At 42.1% G+C, this 18,069-nt stretch overlaps 1 protein-coding gene across 6 annotated transcripts in view; it reads left to right on the forward strand.

Annotated features, from left to right (window-relative positions):
* The window catches only part of fgfr3 (fibroblast growth factor receptor 3), a 98,860-nt gene that overhangs the window by 46,222 nt on the left and 34,569 nt on the right, over nt 1-18,069 (forward strand). For all 6 annotated transcript variants that reach the window (XM_042500597.2, XM_042500596.2, XM_042500598.2 and 3 more), the window contains exon 5: nt 7,188-7,357. In XM_042500597.2, coding sequence (XP_042356531.1) covers nt 7,188-7,357 — 170 coding nt within the window. The remainder of the gene's footprint in view (nt 1-7,187; nt 7,358-18,069) is intronic.

Consider the following 18,069-nt stretch of genomic DNA (forward strand, 5'->3'; position numbering starts at 1 on the left):
AAGACGAGACGAGGCAAATCTCTGATGATCTGCACATAAGCAGGGTTAACTGTTTTGCAAAGTGTGCAACATTGTGGTGAAACACAAACAACATTGATGGAAAAAACTCCCCAAAACACCCACAGGATAGCTGATAAACATAAAAACCAGACAAGACAAATCACCATGAGAGAGGCTGTTGCATCCACACCTCTGACAGGTGCTGAAAGAAGCAAGAGTTAGATTCATTGTGAACGATTAGTGATAACATTAGTGTCGTATTAATCACAGACTTAGAACAATGCAGTTTTATTCTCACTGAAACAAATTGCCTTCAATTATTTTAACAGATTACACTTTTTTTGTCGTAATTTTCACTTGCTCCTGCAATATCTGCAAAAAACTGCCTAAACACGTTGCATTGTGCATTGTAATTTTTCAGAAAAGATGCTGTGAAATCAGGTGTATTAGTCAACAAAAAGCCTCAAAAACTCCTGGGGGGAGTTATCATGTGGACCTGACAGGCAAGCAAATAAAAAGTCACGCATCGAACCACCGTCTGCCCTCACACGACGTATACAAGTTATTAAAGAGAGTAACTTTTACACTGCAGTTTTGCAGCGTGGAAAGTGGCATACACACTCAGGGTCTGTGTGAAGTGAAAGGGCAGCGTGTGTGTCGGGGGTGGGGGGGGATGTTAACAGAGCCTAATCTGTGCTGTGCTGTGCTCCTGAGCTATGCAGCCTCCTTGTTTACCCTGGCAGGAGAGCAGAGAGCCGGACGCCGGGCCACGCTACGCTGCTCCACGGCCGCCATTCCTCCGGCTCTGTTTGCCTTGAGTCCCTGCAGGCCCTCCGGGGCAGCGTGCCTTCAAAGAACCCCAGTGTAATCTGTAATGAAATCTGCCTGTGTGCTCGCAGGCGTCAGTGAGGGCAAATTATACAATTACACAATTAGAGCCCCCCCCCCCTCCTTTTCCCCAGATCGGTGTCTGAGCGCTGAAGGGCCTTGTGCCGTGGCGAACCGCACCGCAGTGTGTCCTGCTCCAGCTAATGGCTGTTGCACTGAAGTTGGGCAGATAGAGAGCCACACAGTCACGCTCCTCCGACCCGCAACACAGAGCCGCGAGTCAGAGGAAAAGTGAGCAGAGAGCTGCAGGGGTTGTGTGTGGGTGTGTTTCTATGTGTGCAGACACTGCAATGCTAAGTGCAAATACAAAGAACATTAAATTATACTATTTTGTTAACAAATAAGCACTCAGGGATTACAGCTTAATCCCTGCAAGGCTGCATAGTCCTCTGAAGTTGTTCTTCTGTTAATAGAAAGTGTTTAACATTTTAATCAGCATCTGGATCTGCATCAAATTACACACCGGGACAGACAATTAGGGGAAAATGTGCCAGATTTTCCCTCTTTTGAGTAACTGCAGTAGTTCATGAGAAAATATTATAAATCTCAATCCAATCTAAAAGGCGGAACTCTTCATGACATATTTTTTCCTCAGCAGCAGTTTTTGGAGTTTGAGTCTAGGGCAGGATAATTGATCAGTCGATCCAGTCAATACTGATCCGATCAGATCAATGTGTGAGAGGCGGGGAATGCAAACTTTTAGACCCAACTTAATAAACAGTTAAGTTTCACTTTCACTGCATCTTGTGTTCTGCTGCTCCATCTGTGGCCAGAGTACGCTCTGCGCTCCGAGGGTGTGATGCAATGAATAACCAAACAGTATGTATATATTCTAATCGCACTCATAACGAAAAGCCCAGCTCCAAAAATAGAAAATCAATATGTGGTGGTAGATGTTTTAATCATGGAGGGCTGCCACTAATAAATGATTTTGAGGGAAACCCTGCATTAAAAAAAATTCTGAATCCCTTCCAAAAAGTAATTTTTTTTTAAAAATTTAAATCTCCTCCTGATTTCATTCAAATTACTTAAAAATGTGAGACATTAACATACAAACAGCTAAAGTTATTACCTCTTTATCAACAGTTATTGAAAATTCTGAATGCAGATACTAAAGTTGTTTTTTTTTTAATTTTTATAGTCAAAAAAGGAAAATTAAACAACTTTGTATTTCCATTATTCCTCACATAACATGCCTATGTCACCTTCCATTGGAAATAATGATGGCTAGTACAATGGCTGCAATAGAAATGAACCTGCTAATGTTTTGAGCATTCATCACCATGCTTCTACGAATGATTTCCCGAGAGAAGTCGCATAACATCACAAGAAAAGTTGCATAACATCACTCAATGGAAACATTGATTTTTCGGATATATCGCTGATGGAAACCCACCTAATGACAAAGCAGCGAGTTGGGAGTGAGTACAGACTGTTTAAATCCAGGAAAAGACAACACTTTGAATGTTACAGTATCCAAAAGTGACGCAGATATCTAATCTCATATCACAATATCAACACATTGCCCAGCCTTCATTACAATACTGGTAGCTGTAATTGAATACTTTTTCCACAGTAAAAATATCTAGTGAATGTGTGTGTTAGTGTGTGTGAAGGTGTAAAGCAAACAAACACCACAGCAGGAATACAGCCGAGTATTTTTAGGCTCCCGGAGAGATTCCCCTGCTCGGTTAACCTCTGCAGCTGACAGGTGGACGTGACTCTGTAACTGCTGAGCTGAGAGAAGATGTTATGCTAAACCACTTTCCACTGCGCTGATTGCATATCCACGCAGGGCAGGGTTATCTCCAGACCCGGTCCCCGTGGGGGTTTGAGGGGTATCTGCTCGCCCCCCCTCCATGCTGAGGAAATTCCAGCCAGCCAATTAAACACGGGATGGGATTCCTGTGTGTGACTGTAGCGTACGAAGCAGATCTCCACAGTAAATCAAAAACATACTTAAATACAAATATTCACTGCTGTTTCTAGACTGTAAAAGGCTGCATTCTTTACTCTCTTACATTGCAGTGAGCATGTATCAGCATCCTAAAGTAAGCTGTTGACGAGCTCTTTGATACTTTGAGGAGTGACGAACAATAAAATGACTAAATTTGTCATAGCCAGAAAGTGTGAAAACAGGAATTAGTGTCAGAATTTTACATTTCCGACGGTTGCTTAAGAAATCAGCTGTTGTTCTTGGTGATACTCCCTTCGTGCTGTTTGCTCGTTGCATTGGCTCCAGCACTACTTACATTTGGTTTGAATATAAAAACATATGGTTATTTATGATGGAGGGAGGCTCATACCGCAGTCACTCAAGGAGGCCCAAGGCAAAATATTTGTGGCTCTGGGGAGGGACAACATTATAATGATAAAAAACAAAAACAAAGTCACACCCCAGCCACCCCTCCTCCTCCAATAAATAACAAAAACTTCCCAAAAATCTACAGAGTTGCACAAAATAAAATGGCTTAAAATAAGGAAATTGCTTCTGCATCAAACTTTATTTAAGTTCATACCATGCTCATTAAGTTGAGTTTAAAAGAAGAAAATAAGTCTAATCAAAGAAATTAGAGAAATTCGAAAGAAAAAAGAGACAGTTTGTAATGAATAAAAAATTTTAATTACAGTTTAGTTTTAAAAAATCTAAGAAAATAGAGAAATTAAGAATTAAATAAAATATTTTTTATTCCATTAATACAGTTTGCGATGCAATAAAAAAAAAAACTTATTTGATTGCTTTTTTCTTTTTCTAAAGTATATTCTATGATGATTCTCACAAGAGGTTTTTTTCTACTGTTAACAACAAAAGACAACAGAAAAAAGCAAAAAATGTATTCATACCCACCCTGCTTTGAAAATAGTGTGTAGTTCTTCATAAAATGGTAAAATGAAAATAATTACCCTTAGCTTTAGTCACCAGCTGAGGGCGGTCAGGCTCTCAGTTGCACAGGATGTGGTGGTATTTCTGTTGTGGAATAAGAACAAGAAGAACAAAATTGTTAGCACAAGTACTATGAGCTCTAAACAGACAAAAAACCTAAGCACTACCTGCAGAAAACGAATTGCTAGAAAGTGCAAAGAAGAAGACGTTGCAGCACCGCCCCGTTTGACAGACAGATGATCGGGTGCAGAACCACAGCGGTTAGCACTTAGCAGCTAAAGGTCAGCGGATAAACCAATCTCAGTGTGTTTTTGGGACAAAACCATGGAGACGTGCTGAATCCACCCAGGTGTCTATTTTGGGTTAAAGACATCACGGTGGCTGAGGGATTGTCAGCAGCAGGAAGGTGTTCTTAGGCCCAGATGAGTTCAGGAGCAGCAGCAGGAGGAGGAGGAGGAGGTAGAGGAGGACCACACATCAGGAGAGAGACTGTTTAAAAACCCAGTGTGTGTTTCTGTTTGACCGAGCGTGTGTGTGGCTGATTACGATGCCAAGAAAACAATGTGTTCAGACTCCTTGGAGGGTTGTCCCACGCTGCGCACAGTGTCGCTCCAAATACGCCGAGACGGAGGAGACGCAGGGAGAGAGAAGTAATGAAATCTAACAGATATTTCCCTTTTAAGGTGGAGGCTGTTAGTGCGTGTGGTTGCACGTGGAGAACGTTTGTCTTAGCGAGCTGGGGAGTCTCTAACTCAAGCAGGGAGCAGTGCTTCAGCTGCTCCATTAGAGTTTGTAAACACACACACCGAGTTTACAGCCTGTTCAGCAGAGTGAAGTAACGCTCTGTTTGTTTGCTTTCTAAGAAGATACGTCTGCGTCTTTCATCGCTGAATCTCTCTCTCCTGCTCTGGTTGTAATTACTCTGTGAAGCCGGAGCCAGAGTTTGATGGCAGGAGCCAAAGAAATGTGTGTCAGAGATATATCAGAACACCCAGAGCATGATGATAAACAGACACACACACATGCGGTGGATCGGAGTCAATCACAGACAGGTGTTTTATTCCAGAGATCGAATGCAATTTTCGTGGCCGATTCCAATTTCTTTAAGTCTGACCTGCCAGGTTAAATTTGTAACTTTTTAAAGTCTCACCTGCTGAGTCTGATTATTTACTTTTTTTTAAGAGTCTGTTATGCAGGTTTCCAAATTTGTAAAATTCTTACTCTTCCACTTTGCCCAATTCTGATTTCCAATTTTTTAAAAGTCTAACCTGTCAAGTCTGATTATCGACTTTTTGAAAAGTCTGATCTGCTGAGTCCAGTTTTCTGGCTTTATTTAAAGTCTGACCTGCCGATCCAATTTCCATCTTTCTGAAAGTCTAATCTGCTGAGTCTGATTTTCAACTTTTCAAATTTCTGACTTACCGATTCCAATTTGCAATGTTTTAAAAGCCTGACATGGCAACAACAAGCATTTACAGTCCCTGTTTTATGCTGGTCGATCTCTCCCTATACTCGGAGGGCGTGGAGCTCCGGTACTTTCTGTTGCTGTACTTCCTGTTTGAGTTAGCTGCTAACTGCTGCTTACTACTTTTTAAATCTGGCAGTGGGTCACTCACAGAAAACATTATCAAAACCGTCTTGCTGAATATCCCTTTATCACAGACGTTGTTTCTGTGCTGTTACTACTCCTCATAAGGGTGAGATGACTCTGTCCCTAACCCCTTTGTGTGATCGTACCTCTTTGACAGAACAGGATGGCACAATGATTTTGCAACATTCCTGCCTTATACAGGAGCCACTGACCAGCTGGTCACCGGTTATCAAGCTGAAAATCAGCTGATTCGGATCACTGGCCGATCAATAGATTTATCTCAACTAAAGTTGTCATGTCTATGATTGACAGCTCAACTGAGATACAGTATGAGATAAAAACCTGCTCATGTGGCGCTCAAGGGTGAGAATTACCTCTTTAACTGTTGTTAAACCCAACTGATAACACACACACACACACACACACACACACACACACACACACACACACAAGCCCAGACATTCAGATGGTAATTAGCTCCTCTCCTTTTGCATTTAGAGAGTAAAAGAGACATCTGATGACCGGTCAGCCACCTCCCCAGCTTTTGTCCTGGAAACACACACACACACACACACACACACTCTCACAGACCTATAAAGAGAGTGAGTGAGCCATGCCTCAGTGCTCTCACCCTCCACACCCACACAGCAGGAACAATAGGCCTCTCTGACTCGCTACACGCTCTTTGTCCTCCGTCTTCTCAATACAACTCAATAAATCGCCCTGACAGGTTTCCAAACTCTCAGGATCGGACGATTCAAATGAACTCTTGCATTGTTGTCGGGGCTGAAGAAGATGATAAGCTTTGTTTGGTCCTTGTGATGCTTCACACAACCGTTTTGTGTCCTTTCAACATCCGTCAAACTGTGTTTTACACCTTTTGCGCATCTTGAACCGAACTGCGTCTCTCGGGACAGAAGAGTGGGCTTGACAGTTTAGAAAAATGGGTGCAGGTACTGTGTGTTGTTTATCAGAGCGGTGAGGGAAGACCTCCACTGAAACCACAAGCTCACATCTGTTCTAGTAAAGTACATAACTCATCCAAGATGGACCAATTTGAAGACAGGGCAGAGGAGCAAGTTGTAACGTGTGTGCCATCTTTAAGCAATTATAAAAACATGTAACTATGAATTCCTGGAGGGTCTTTCCCCAAAGTTCTATGATCTAAGAAAATATACCAGAAAATGGAAAACTAAGGGCCGATCTGTTGGGATAAGGAAGTGGTACATCTTGGCAGAGCAAGTCAGAGTCAAGAATGAGTCACATTACAAAAAATAAGGACTTTAGACCTGAAAACAAAAACCTGGTCTTGGGTTTTGACCTAGAATCATATTAATTGAAAGGACTTGGTCCCAGCTGCACAACAAACAACATCAATCCTTTCAGGGGGAACATTTTAAATAGTTTGTCATTTTAGTGGGCAGGATTTAGACCTGAAAGGTTTGCATTTTGTTTTTTAAGTCTTATGGTTCCAAAACTTTTGTCACTTATGTCCACGGAAAAGATTAGATTTTCTTTTTTCGCATACGTCAAAATTAGTAAAAGTAAAATGTCTTTCAGCCACCTATCGTGAGTAGGAGGTTGAACATGCTTCCATTTAAGAAATAAAAGTCAAGGCGATAAATGTGAGGACATGTTGCCGCCTCAAACAAATCGGGCTCTGAACAAGCAGCGAGAGGGCCGCGAATAATAACGGTGTTGTACGCAGTGTGAAGAGTATTAAAAGAATGTATTAAGCTTCAGGCAAGAGAGTTTTTGCAAATGACTTGAGAGCTGTCGTCCTCCATGACTGACCCAACACTCTGTTTTGTGTTCCACCAACAGAAGCTCCATACTGGACCAGACCTGACCGGATGGACAAGAAGCTCCTGGCCGTTCCAGCCGCCAACACCGTCAAGTTCCGCTGCGCCGCATCCGGAAACCCGACGCCGACCATCCACTGGCTGAAGAACGGCAAAGAGTTCAAGGGAGAGCAGAGGATGGGAGGCATCAAGGTGAGAGAACTTCAAACATGTTAACACCTAAAGGTTACAGGAGCAGCACTGTGATTTTAAACATTCAATACCTCCCACCAGCTCCCAAAAAAATCTACCAGCAGGAGGTGATGCTCTGCTCGCCTTGAGCTCCCATCAGAGTGCCTTTTAGCAAGGCATCTTAATCCTCCCGCCAGTCCGGTGAGGCTGCTGTGTGTCCATCAGTAGATCAGTGGGGGTGTTGCGAAGCTCCCTGGTGGGAATTGCTATAAGTGGACGAGTGTGAAGCAGAGTGCTGAAAGAACGCTCGTGCTCTGTGAAGCTTCTCACGGTAAATAAAGGTCAGAAAACGCTCCGCAGGGCTCGACGCCCCGGGCAGGACGCGGACCGCTCTTAGCTGTGGCTAAGCTGACCGAAATAAATTTGGAGGGTCAAGCTGCTGTGCTGAAAACAGAGTGGTACACAGATACATGCGTGCTCGCGTGATAGCTCAATGTTGACAGTAATGCAGTGCAGCAAACAGCTGCTGTACTCCGTTTTGTCATCGGATTCACTCTAAACACTGGGCCCTCATGTGGAATGGCACTGCTTAAAGTAACAGGGCTTGGTTTACTTTTGTGTTCCTTTAATGGCCCTGAGCTGTAGGATTAAAAGGCAAACTCGTTGTGGTAAGAAGATCGGAATTCAAACAGTCAAAACGTGTGTTTTGGTTCAAAATAAACTCAAACTTAATGACATCTAAATTCTAAAATGATGCCCAGAGATATAAAATCTTCCTGGATCCTTCTGTCCTGTGTCTTCTTCTCCCTCCGTCTCAGTCTTCACACTGCCTTAAAGTTATGATGATGAGGGGTGACAATTTAGCTGTACAGATTTTAGTCATTTAGTCCCTTAGTGCAAAGCATTGGTCCCATTCACATTTTCAAAAATTATCTTTTCGATGTTGAATTGTGTTGCAGAAAGCTACTTTGAGAGGATAAGGCAATAAGCAGAAAGTACACAAAATGGCCTTTTTTTTCCTGGGACATTGCATCTTATAGAGCTACACTCACACCATTGCCTTTTCACTTTAAAACACATTTTCCTACGTTTATGCCGAGTCTCCTCACTACTCCAGTATTTTGGAACCAAGACCTTTGAAAATCACATCGCAGACACTCTTTCCCAATTAGGACTCATCAGTCAGGACGTATCACGCCAAACCACTATAGCCACGTCTAATCAAAATCAGAAATACTTTATTGATCCCCAGGGGGGAAATTGTGAACACATTAGGTGGGTTTGCGAGATGACTGCTTTTCCATTGAGTGATGTTCTGTGACTTCTCCAGCGATAACTTTACAAGAAGCATGGCGATGGATTTTCAAAACATTAGCAGGTTAATTTCTTTTGCAGCCACCGCACTAGCCGTCATTATTTCAAATCGAAGGCGTCATAGGCATTTTATGCAAGCGATAATGGAAAGGCAACCCCCTTATACATGGGAGCGTCCACTTATAAGGGGGTTGCCTCAGAGGTAATCCATGATTTCACAGAGGAATTGTGGATTCAAAACTTATGGATGAGCAACTTTTGAAGAGTCATGTGATGCTATAACACTTCTCATAGCGTCTGCTGCATCATGTCCAAAGGAGCCAGTTCCTGCCAACAAGTGCGTAACCATAGCATCATGTGACCTAGAAAAGCAAGAAAAGTAATTCCATCACAGTTTTGCAAAATATGGCTTTTTAGAATTGCCTGAAATGCCACCTCATGCAAGTCTAAAAACCTTTTGCAATAAATAGGATATTTTTAAATCGACATGTTTCCATTAGGCGTATTTTATATTCTCAATTTCAATTTTCACTTAATGGAAACCCGCCTAGTGTAAATGTGGCCTAACTTCAGCAGAATAAAGTTTGTGAGTGAGGCACTGAGAGATGCTTTCTCCCCAGTGGAGCTTTGGCATTTAAAGAGTTAAATGTAATGAGATCCTGCAGCTATTAACAGTTTACAGAGATCTCCAACATCTGCTCCCAGCAGACCAACAGCAGTTGTCTCCCTCCCTCTGTCCCCACTCTCTCTCTCACACACACACAGAACGGCACACACCTGTCACCAGCCCTCAGGACGCTCCGGAGTAGCTCCCCGACAGCAACTTTTAGCATGTTTAGTATGCGTGAAGATTTGCTGATGATAAAGTTTTCTGCTTCGTTGTTAGCAGCAGATTAATCCCAAACTGACCGAGCAGAGCACTTAAATATTTATTCCATCTGTTCACCAAGTCTCAGACATCTCCCCCCAAATCCCTTAGTGTCTTTTTGGTGTAGAAAAAGATTCACCAGTGGCACATTAAAGAGTGCAATAGAGATGTTTTTGTGGTGACTGAAGCCAAATTAAGATATTAATCTCAGCCTAATCAGCATAATGCCTGGAGGTAGACTGTGTGTATCTGCAGCAGTAGCCGTCTTGTACACTTGCCCGCTTTAACACATGCTCCTATGGGATGTTACATGTATAATTAGCGAGTGATATGTATAGCTGAGTATCCATAGTAAGCCTTAACAGCGTATGTGATGTCCTGTTGGCCTTGTACTGTGTTGTGTCAGTGTGAGCTGTGACATTAAGTTGTCACCGAGCCACAGAGACAAATTCCTGTACATTTTCCGCTCTGTATAGCTCAGTAGGTCGTGCTTGGCACCAGCTTTTGCTGTGGGGTCCGTTCCCACTGTGACCACCCATGCTGACAGTATAGGCACTCATGGTGCAGTAAAGTGTTTATCTGTCCAACCAAGGAGGACATGTTGTATTCGTGGTTAATGCTAAGTTGGTGGTAGAGTCGATTTAGATTCTGTCAGAGATGTTTGGCAGTGGCTGTGGGTTTATACATGGATGGATTACTGTATGGAGCTACCGGGCACAGACCCAGGACCTAAAGTGTCAGGGGTCCCCCTGGCCTTCACCTGTAAAATGTCACTCAAATTAACATGTACGGACCTGGAAGAGACTCAAAATTACCACAAAAAGACACAAAATTACCTCAATGAGACACAAAAAGACTACAAAGAGATGCAAAGGAACTGGAAAGAGACACCAAATAATCACAAAGAGGCATGAAACTACCAAAACAGGCACAAAATTACCTCAAAGAGATGCAAAAAGACTACAATGAGATGCTACTGGAAAGAAATCCTAAAGAACTACAGAGACATGAAGCAACCAAAAAAGACACAAAACTATGACAAGGAGACATAAAATTATCACACAGACAAAGACAAATAATCGAAAAAAGAGCCAAAAAATTAGAAAGTGCTCTTCAAATATGAACCAAAATTCTTTTACTGTGTTGCTTACCAAAAGTATAGAAGTGGATCAAGAGAGAACAAGAGAGAGAGTGACTGAGAGCGAACCGCCCCTCTCTATTTCTCATGTTCAGACCAAATTCTGATTCTGTTACTGACTTGCTTATTTCTCACCTAAACATTTTTTAGAGACATATTTTAGCTTGCCGATTAACTGTATTACAAGATCATCTGCGACCAGCCTGTTTTTAGCAGCATTTCTTGCTGTTCCAGTGAGGTGCAGTGCATTCTGGTAGTTGTAGGTTTTCTACCTCTTGAGTGAAAGATTTTTTTGGGTTTCTTTGTTTTGATCACCAATTTCAGAAGTATTTGTGTCTTTCTACTGCATAAAGGTTTCGTCTTTCAAGCAGTGAAATACTTCTTGAACTCTTCTTTATGGAGTTTTTTAATTGGTTTAGGGTGAAAGGGTTAGTTCACCTAAATCACGAAAAAGAAACCACTTACCTTATCTTGAAACGCAGAACTGACCCTTTAATTCTCTTTCAGTGAACTTGGCTTTATGTAACTTTACACTTTAAAGCCACTTAACCTTAGTCGACATTCTTTAATTACTTCTGGTGCGCACATCACTATGAAAAGTTGAAGTCACGTGTACTTTATTATCAACTGTGTCTAAAACAAATTGCTGCAGATTAATTACATCTGCCAGTGATGGAGATGGAGATGTAGATCGGAGGTGGCAGTTATTGAGACGTTTTTCTCTGTGTCTTAATCAAGATGCTATCACATGCTCCTCCCCTCCCTCGGGGCTGTTTTAAAATCCAGTTAGCCAGTCACCATGTGGCCGCTGTTGGCCTTGAGGGAGGTGAACACAGAGGTCACCCTCTATAGAATTAGGGTGCTGGGTGACAGACAAGTCTGTGACATGGCCTGGCTTCATAGGGGTCAGGGGTAACAGCTTCACCCGTCCTTCTGTCAAAACCTCTGCTGACCCCACCACTGCCATCCTGCAAAAAATGAGGCTTATTTGTGCGGCCCGAAACAATGGAGGTGACTCACATTTTGTCTGTTGTGCTCCATTATGTAAAAAGTAGAAATTAACAAAAACCTCATCAGTCTTTTTCTTTTTAAAGCAATGTTCCATCTGAAGATGATTGAGACATTTGAAAATCAAGTCACATTATCTCCAATTAAGTTGAGTGATGTGCCTAATACCATTATATTGTCACCTAATTTTTAACATGGTTATCCTTCACATTCTCCTTTTCTTCCTGCCGTACTTTCATTGTTGTTAGTGTCTGTGCGCTGCGTTTCCCAGAGATCACCTGTCAGTCAGACACTGTGAGAAGAACTTAAATGTTTCCGTAGATGCCTCTTCTGTCTTTGTCCTGTCAGTCATTGTGATAGGCTCAGCCCAGTCGTCAGAACAAAATGTTGGCATTGAACGTTTTTGCAAATCCTGAATATGATACATTTGTACAGCCAAGCTGCAGAACACCGTTCAAGACCAAAAAACACTAAGACGGGTTGTTTTTTGGCGAGACATTGCCGATTCCAACAGTTATTCACCTCCCAAACATTGATGTTTGTTTGCTGTTGTTTTTCCTGAGGTTTTTTTTTGCCCAAAAGGTTGCTTTTTAGCTACTTTTCACTGTTTACAGCAGCTTTTAGCTCCCAAACATGGGTGTTTTTAGCGACCTGCAATTGTGATTCCACCAGGAATAGTGCCAAGAAAAGCAGATATTTGAAGCCAAAACATGATCTTTTCCTAACAATAACCAAGTGGTTTTTGTGCGTAAACCTGATCACACCTTAAAGCATTGTTAAAATGTAAAGAAATGTAAAATTTCAATGAATCTGCTACATAATTACATACAATTGTAACAAATCTGTGGTTTGCACAAACATATGATGCCAACAATTATTTCCTGGTGATTGGATTGCAATGCTACTCATGCTAAGTACCTTCTTGGTCTCTTCATGATACTTTTGGGAAATGCACTGCACCATGGAAGCTGCTAAAATGCATGATTTGTTGTTCACTAGATACATTTTAGTTTCAGTCAACAACAGTGAGAAGAATCCAACAGCAGTCCATCACTCGTACTTACTTTATTTAGATTTATAAAACCCAATTATTAAGTCTTCTACAGACTGACTTAAGATTGAAACGTCATTGTGCAGACAGACACATAATAGACAACTGCAACATTTTTTGCAGCGCATTCAGTCTCTCTGTGTCACAGCCCTCATCACCCCACCTCACATGTGCCTGTGATGAGTTCATCGTGCAGGGTCGGAGGTAGATGAGCGCTGAGTGGGGGGGCATCCTGAGTCCTGACAGCCCGACAATGGCCTTCTAAAGACTCTATTCCTGCAACAGGGTCCTCAAGGTGAAGCTGTCTTCCTGTGGCATCTGCATTGAAATGACAAAATCATTTTTGATTTGACAGCCGTGGTTAATTTCGGCTGAATGAACAGCGACCGTGTCTGATTTTTAAAGTTTGGACGAGCGATGGGATGACTCTGTCACCCGTCTCTCAGGGCTGGAAGTGTGTGTGTGTGTGTGTGTGTGTGTGTGTGTGTGTGTGTGTGTGTGTGTGAGTGTGAGTGAGTGAGTGAGTGTGTGTGTGTGTGTGTGTGTGTGTGTGTGAGAGAGAGAGAGAGAGAGAGAGAGAGAAAGAGAGACTGTAACTGACTTGCTTACTGATCCATGATCAGCACAATGGAGTCCTCTCCACTCTGCGCTGCCCACCAGCACAGTTTGTCATTTACTCTAAGTGCCTTCAGATCAGTGTGAGAGAAAGTTACTGACTGACGGGACCATTAAGGTCCATTACCCACCTACAAAAATACCTCCTGTCTTCACACTGGAGTAGTTCAAAGTGGCCTCTCTGAGGATACACCGTGCTCTGCTTTGTTCCTTGAAGACATCCATGTTGACAACAGGTTTCATCTTCCATACCAGCCTGAAATAACATTTATTTCTTGAAAATATGAAGGGATACATACACTTACATTGTTTCATCAGGTTCACTTCCTACACAAAATGTCTCAGACTTTGATGTATTTTCTTTGTGGATTTTATTCTGCTTCTTTTGTGAAAAATATTTTGTGCAATGAACTGTCAAAGGACTTTTTCACAGCAGTTATGTTTCTTAGAAAGTTTAGGTATGGGTCGCACTGCATTTAAGAGCTGCAGCAAAGAGTTTTATAATTTTGGTTTTCAGTGGACAGTTGTAGTGTCCTTTAATCGTGCAAATGATGATCAATGGAGGGTGGAGAAGTATATGTTATATATACTATAATGTAATAATAATACTATATTAATATATCAAAATCACGAATCCACGTAGACATATACTTTTCATTCAAGGCGGCTCATCATTAAATCAAATTTATTGAGTGTATGTTTATATACATGGGATTTATTGTTTTGTTTTGTGTTTTTCAAACCGTGGTATAAAATTGGGTATCAAGATTCATGGGATTTCCCTGGTAGTGGTACCCACTATTAAATTTCTGGTACCGTACATGACTAACCTAAAGTATAATATTCACTCTTAAATGCACAAATGAGACAAATCCTCTAAATCCAGTCTTACAGGCCTGTGTAGTTGTACACCAACGTCCTCTCGGTACGTTCTTTTCCATCAGCACACTGCAGTTTGTTCACACATTCAGGTTGATCTAACAAACGCTTTGTAAGTCTATTGAAATGCAACACAAGGAACTAAACGGTACGTTTGTTGAAACTAAATGAAACGGTAAATAGGATGTGTGGCTCATTGGTAAAATGGAAAATGAAATTCCAGCAGGGCGACATGCTGGAGCATTGTGCGCCTTCCTAGACAACTGTGGCGCTCGGAGCCTCGTCCATTATGGAGGGGCAGGGCCTAAAGGTTAAAGTTCACCTCTCTATTGAGCCATCAGATGGAGGTGGGGAGAGATGGGCGTGTCGCCAGCCCATTGAGCCGGCCTGAGGCTTTGACAGCCAAAGCCAATGCTGTTGTGTTCTGCCACATATGGTGGAAGGGATTTTATTGTGTTCATGCTAAACTGCGGCAGCGCAAGTGGGACAAAAGTTGACAATGTAATTATTGTGTTTGGTTTTGTGCAGGTCGCTCGGCGCTTAACTGATTTTTCAATCCCAGTTTTGACAGGTTTCCAAGGCTCTTAAAGTGGCTCCACACTGTTACTTTTTAAGACTTTAAGCACTTTAAATCCTTGTTTTTCCAGTTCAGATTTTAACACAGACTGGATTGTGAGTCTCTGTGGGACGCAAAGGAATTTCTACACTTTGCAAAATTATTTTTGGACTCTCTTTAAATTTAAACCTTCCACGGTCATTCACCTTTCCCCCCCTGCTGTTTTACCCAAATACACCAGGGATATCAAAAGACAGATTATCGTGTTTATTTTGTTTTCTCGTGTGTTTTTCTGTCCTTTGAACTTTCATGTTCCCAGTTTTACAACCATCTCCTCTACCGTATGTTGATGCACGCAGAGCCAAACTCAGACAATAGACCCACAAACCTTTCCCAGCTTTAACAGCAAGCCCTGAGGGCCGCTTCTATCTATTTCCGCTTTCTCTGTAGGTCAAATTAGACGGTAGCACAGATCCGGGCCACTGGTCCGCTCTGACACAGTCATAAATTCTGGTAACTGGCCCCGCTGGTTCTGACAGGGCTATTTTGCGAGGTGAAGACGGAGGGTTTGGACTATAAAGGGAGCAGAGCTTCCTGTGTTTTCTCAGACAACTGCTACGCTGCAAAAAATGTCTGTCTCTCTTTATGAACCATTTAAATCTGGCAGTCGAATCGGGAATTCTTGTTTTGATTAAATAAGTAAATGAATCAGCCAATAAGGTGAGGTGACCTCACTGTTTTCCATGGCAGGCAGCACAAAGACCTCAAAATAAAGCCGATAACTTTATTTGTCTCAAGACATTTCATGCACAAAATGCTAAATTCAACACAAACCCTCTTTTCTTTTTCCTTTATGCATATACTCTGTATGCTAATGTTTCCATCACATGCACACTTTTTGCAGTGTGAAACTCTGCGTCCATTCCCATGGCTTGTGCCCCTCTGTAGGTCCACAGCCAAAACCCTAAAACCTTTAAAGCCTCGTATGACTCTAACGTAAGCTCCTTAATAATTTAATTCTGTTTGGAATCTGGCATGATTGGAATGGATGGGATTATCACATTTGGGGACTAATGCTGCAAGTTCAACAGGGGTTAGCCAGTGTAACATGGTCATTAAAGCAAGCAGCATGTATGGAGAAAGTAATTAAATGCACCAGCGAAAGACAGGAGGGGAATTAAAGTCGAAACGTCACTTAAAGTTGAGAACTACTACATGCAAGCCATTCAGTTTTAGTGTATGTTGCATTTGAAAATCAAATAATTGTCTAGTTTTTTTAGCAGCTAACAGTGGTGACAGTAAAAGTCTTTATTTAAAATTTTAGAGGAAGTCCTTGTAAACTCTTTCATCCCTCTATCATTGAATCCCCTGAACTCAAGAAAGGGTGTAAATTGAAGGGCAGTGTTTCATGTATTTGAATGCACTTTATGTCTGTTTCTGCACTATATTTGTGTTTCATGTGGGAATTATTAGTTATAGTGCAAAGTAAAGCTGCATCAGCAGAATGTCTGAGTGTACTCACGTAGACAGGAGAGTGTTTTATTTATGAATTTAACTCTTCATTTGTGAGTGGAAAGTTGTGTTATTTTTCTCCTTCAAAAGTGACTTATTCTCTTAAAATAAATAAAACTAAACACATTTTAGAGAGATGTTAAGATTTATGAATCTCAATCTGAAATACTTTATTTATCTCCAGTGGGAGTGAATCGTGAAGTTTAGATTTTTACATTTATTTTCATTTCAATAAAAACAACTGAATAGTGACTATATCAAAATCCCTAAATGTGCAGCTGCAAAACAAATTGAATATCAGCTTGGTCATAAATCTTTTATCTCCAGTTTGGGGACATTCATGCTGACTGACTAAGTTAAAGGATTAAATGTTGCTCTACAGATTATATCAAAAAAGCATGTTGTATGAAACTGAAAGTTAAATGTGATTCTTAGAGTGTATTCTCCTGTTATTTTGCAAAAGTGGCCCTCAGGCAAAGTTGAGTTTCCCAGTTCTAACCCAAACTGTAATCCTAACCCTAAACCAGATAAAACAACACTTTTTCATGACAATTATTATTGGGGCAAGTAAAAATGGGCTTTGGGCTAATGGATTTCTGATGGGGCAAGTAAGAAAAAAAAAAATAACGTTGAGCCCTGTGGTGGCATAAAAGGTACTTCAAGTACGACAACCCCAGAAGAAGCACAGAACTCTGAAGTAAATGTACCCTCCGTTATTATGAAATGAGGTCTTTTTATGAAATGGAGACTGAAATAAAACCAGAGCTCTGATCGCAGCCTCGTTCACTTTCTGTTGGTGGTCTTGGCCTCTTCTGAGCATCGGCTTCAGCTCGTATTTTACCACCTTTTAGCTTCCCTCCTCATGCGTCGCCACTTTTTTCTGCCCCCCTCCTCCTCTGTGTTCAGCTCGGGCTCAGCGACCGCAGCAGAAGGCGTCACTCATCTGCTCATGAGAGCAGCCATTGACTTCAGTTTGACTCCCGGCTCTGAGAGGGGTAGACGGGGTGGAGCCAGCCGCTCTCAAAAACCATTTGCCAGCGTTGAGCGGGCTGCCTGGTCTATGTTACCACGCAACTGCAGAAAGCACACACAGGCATAATATTTACACTGTTACATTATTTTCCGCATGCGCCTCCAAGAGAGAGAGTCAAGGAGTGTATACTGTAAGACAGAGGGAGAAGGAGGAGGGCCAGAGATCCTCAACCTACAAATATATACGTCCTGTGAATGGCTGGCGTCCTACCTACACGCGTGGGGTTAAACGTTTGTGAAAACACTAAGCCCTCTCCGGGTCGGCACATTTTCCTACGCAGGTGATGTTAAGTGTTCCACCCTGAAAAGCCTCTTTGTTGACATCACTCACTCCCGTCTTTAGTAATTCTGACCTCTTTCGGAGGAGTTCACTCCACGCTTGTCTCGCAGCAGTGAGCACAGCGTCGGCGTCTGCGCCGCATGTTTCCACTTAAGCTGCGGAGGTCGTCCCTCTTGGCCCGTGGAGACTCTGCCTATCGATGCGTAGCAGGTTCTCTGTTCTCGCCTCGCCATGCTGCGCCGCTCACTCTGCTTCTGAGCAGCTTCTGAATCTGTCAAGTTAGTATCTGTCTGCTGCTGCCATCCAGACACACCTGGTTTGAATTACTACGCAAAATTTACCCTTCGACTCTCCGGGGATGGATTGCTCTTGACTGGCGCAGTGGAACCAATTTCAGAGGTGCAAAAAAAGAAAATCTCTGCCTCTCTGTCTGCCCTCAGTGCAAACAGAGAGAAGAAATGATTTCAAGAGACTTCACTG

The sequence above is a fragment of the Plectropomus leopardus genome, chromosome 14, assembly GCF_026936395.1.
Source record: "Plectropomus leopardus strain MGB_pleo_1.0 chromosome 14, ASM2693639v1, whole genome shotgun sequence".
In the NCBI taxonomy this organism is placed as follows: Eukaryota; Metazoa; Chordata; class Actinopteri; order Perciformes; family Serranidae; genus Plectropomus; species Plectropomus leopardus.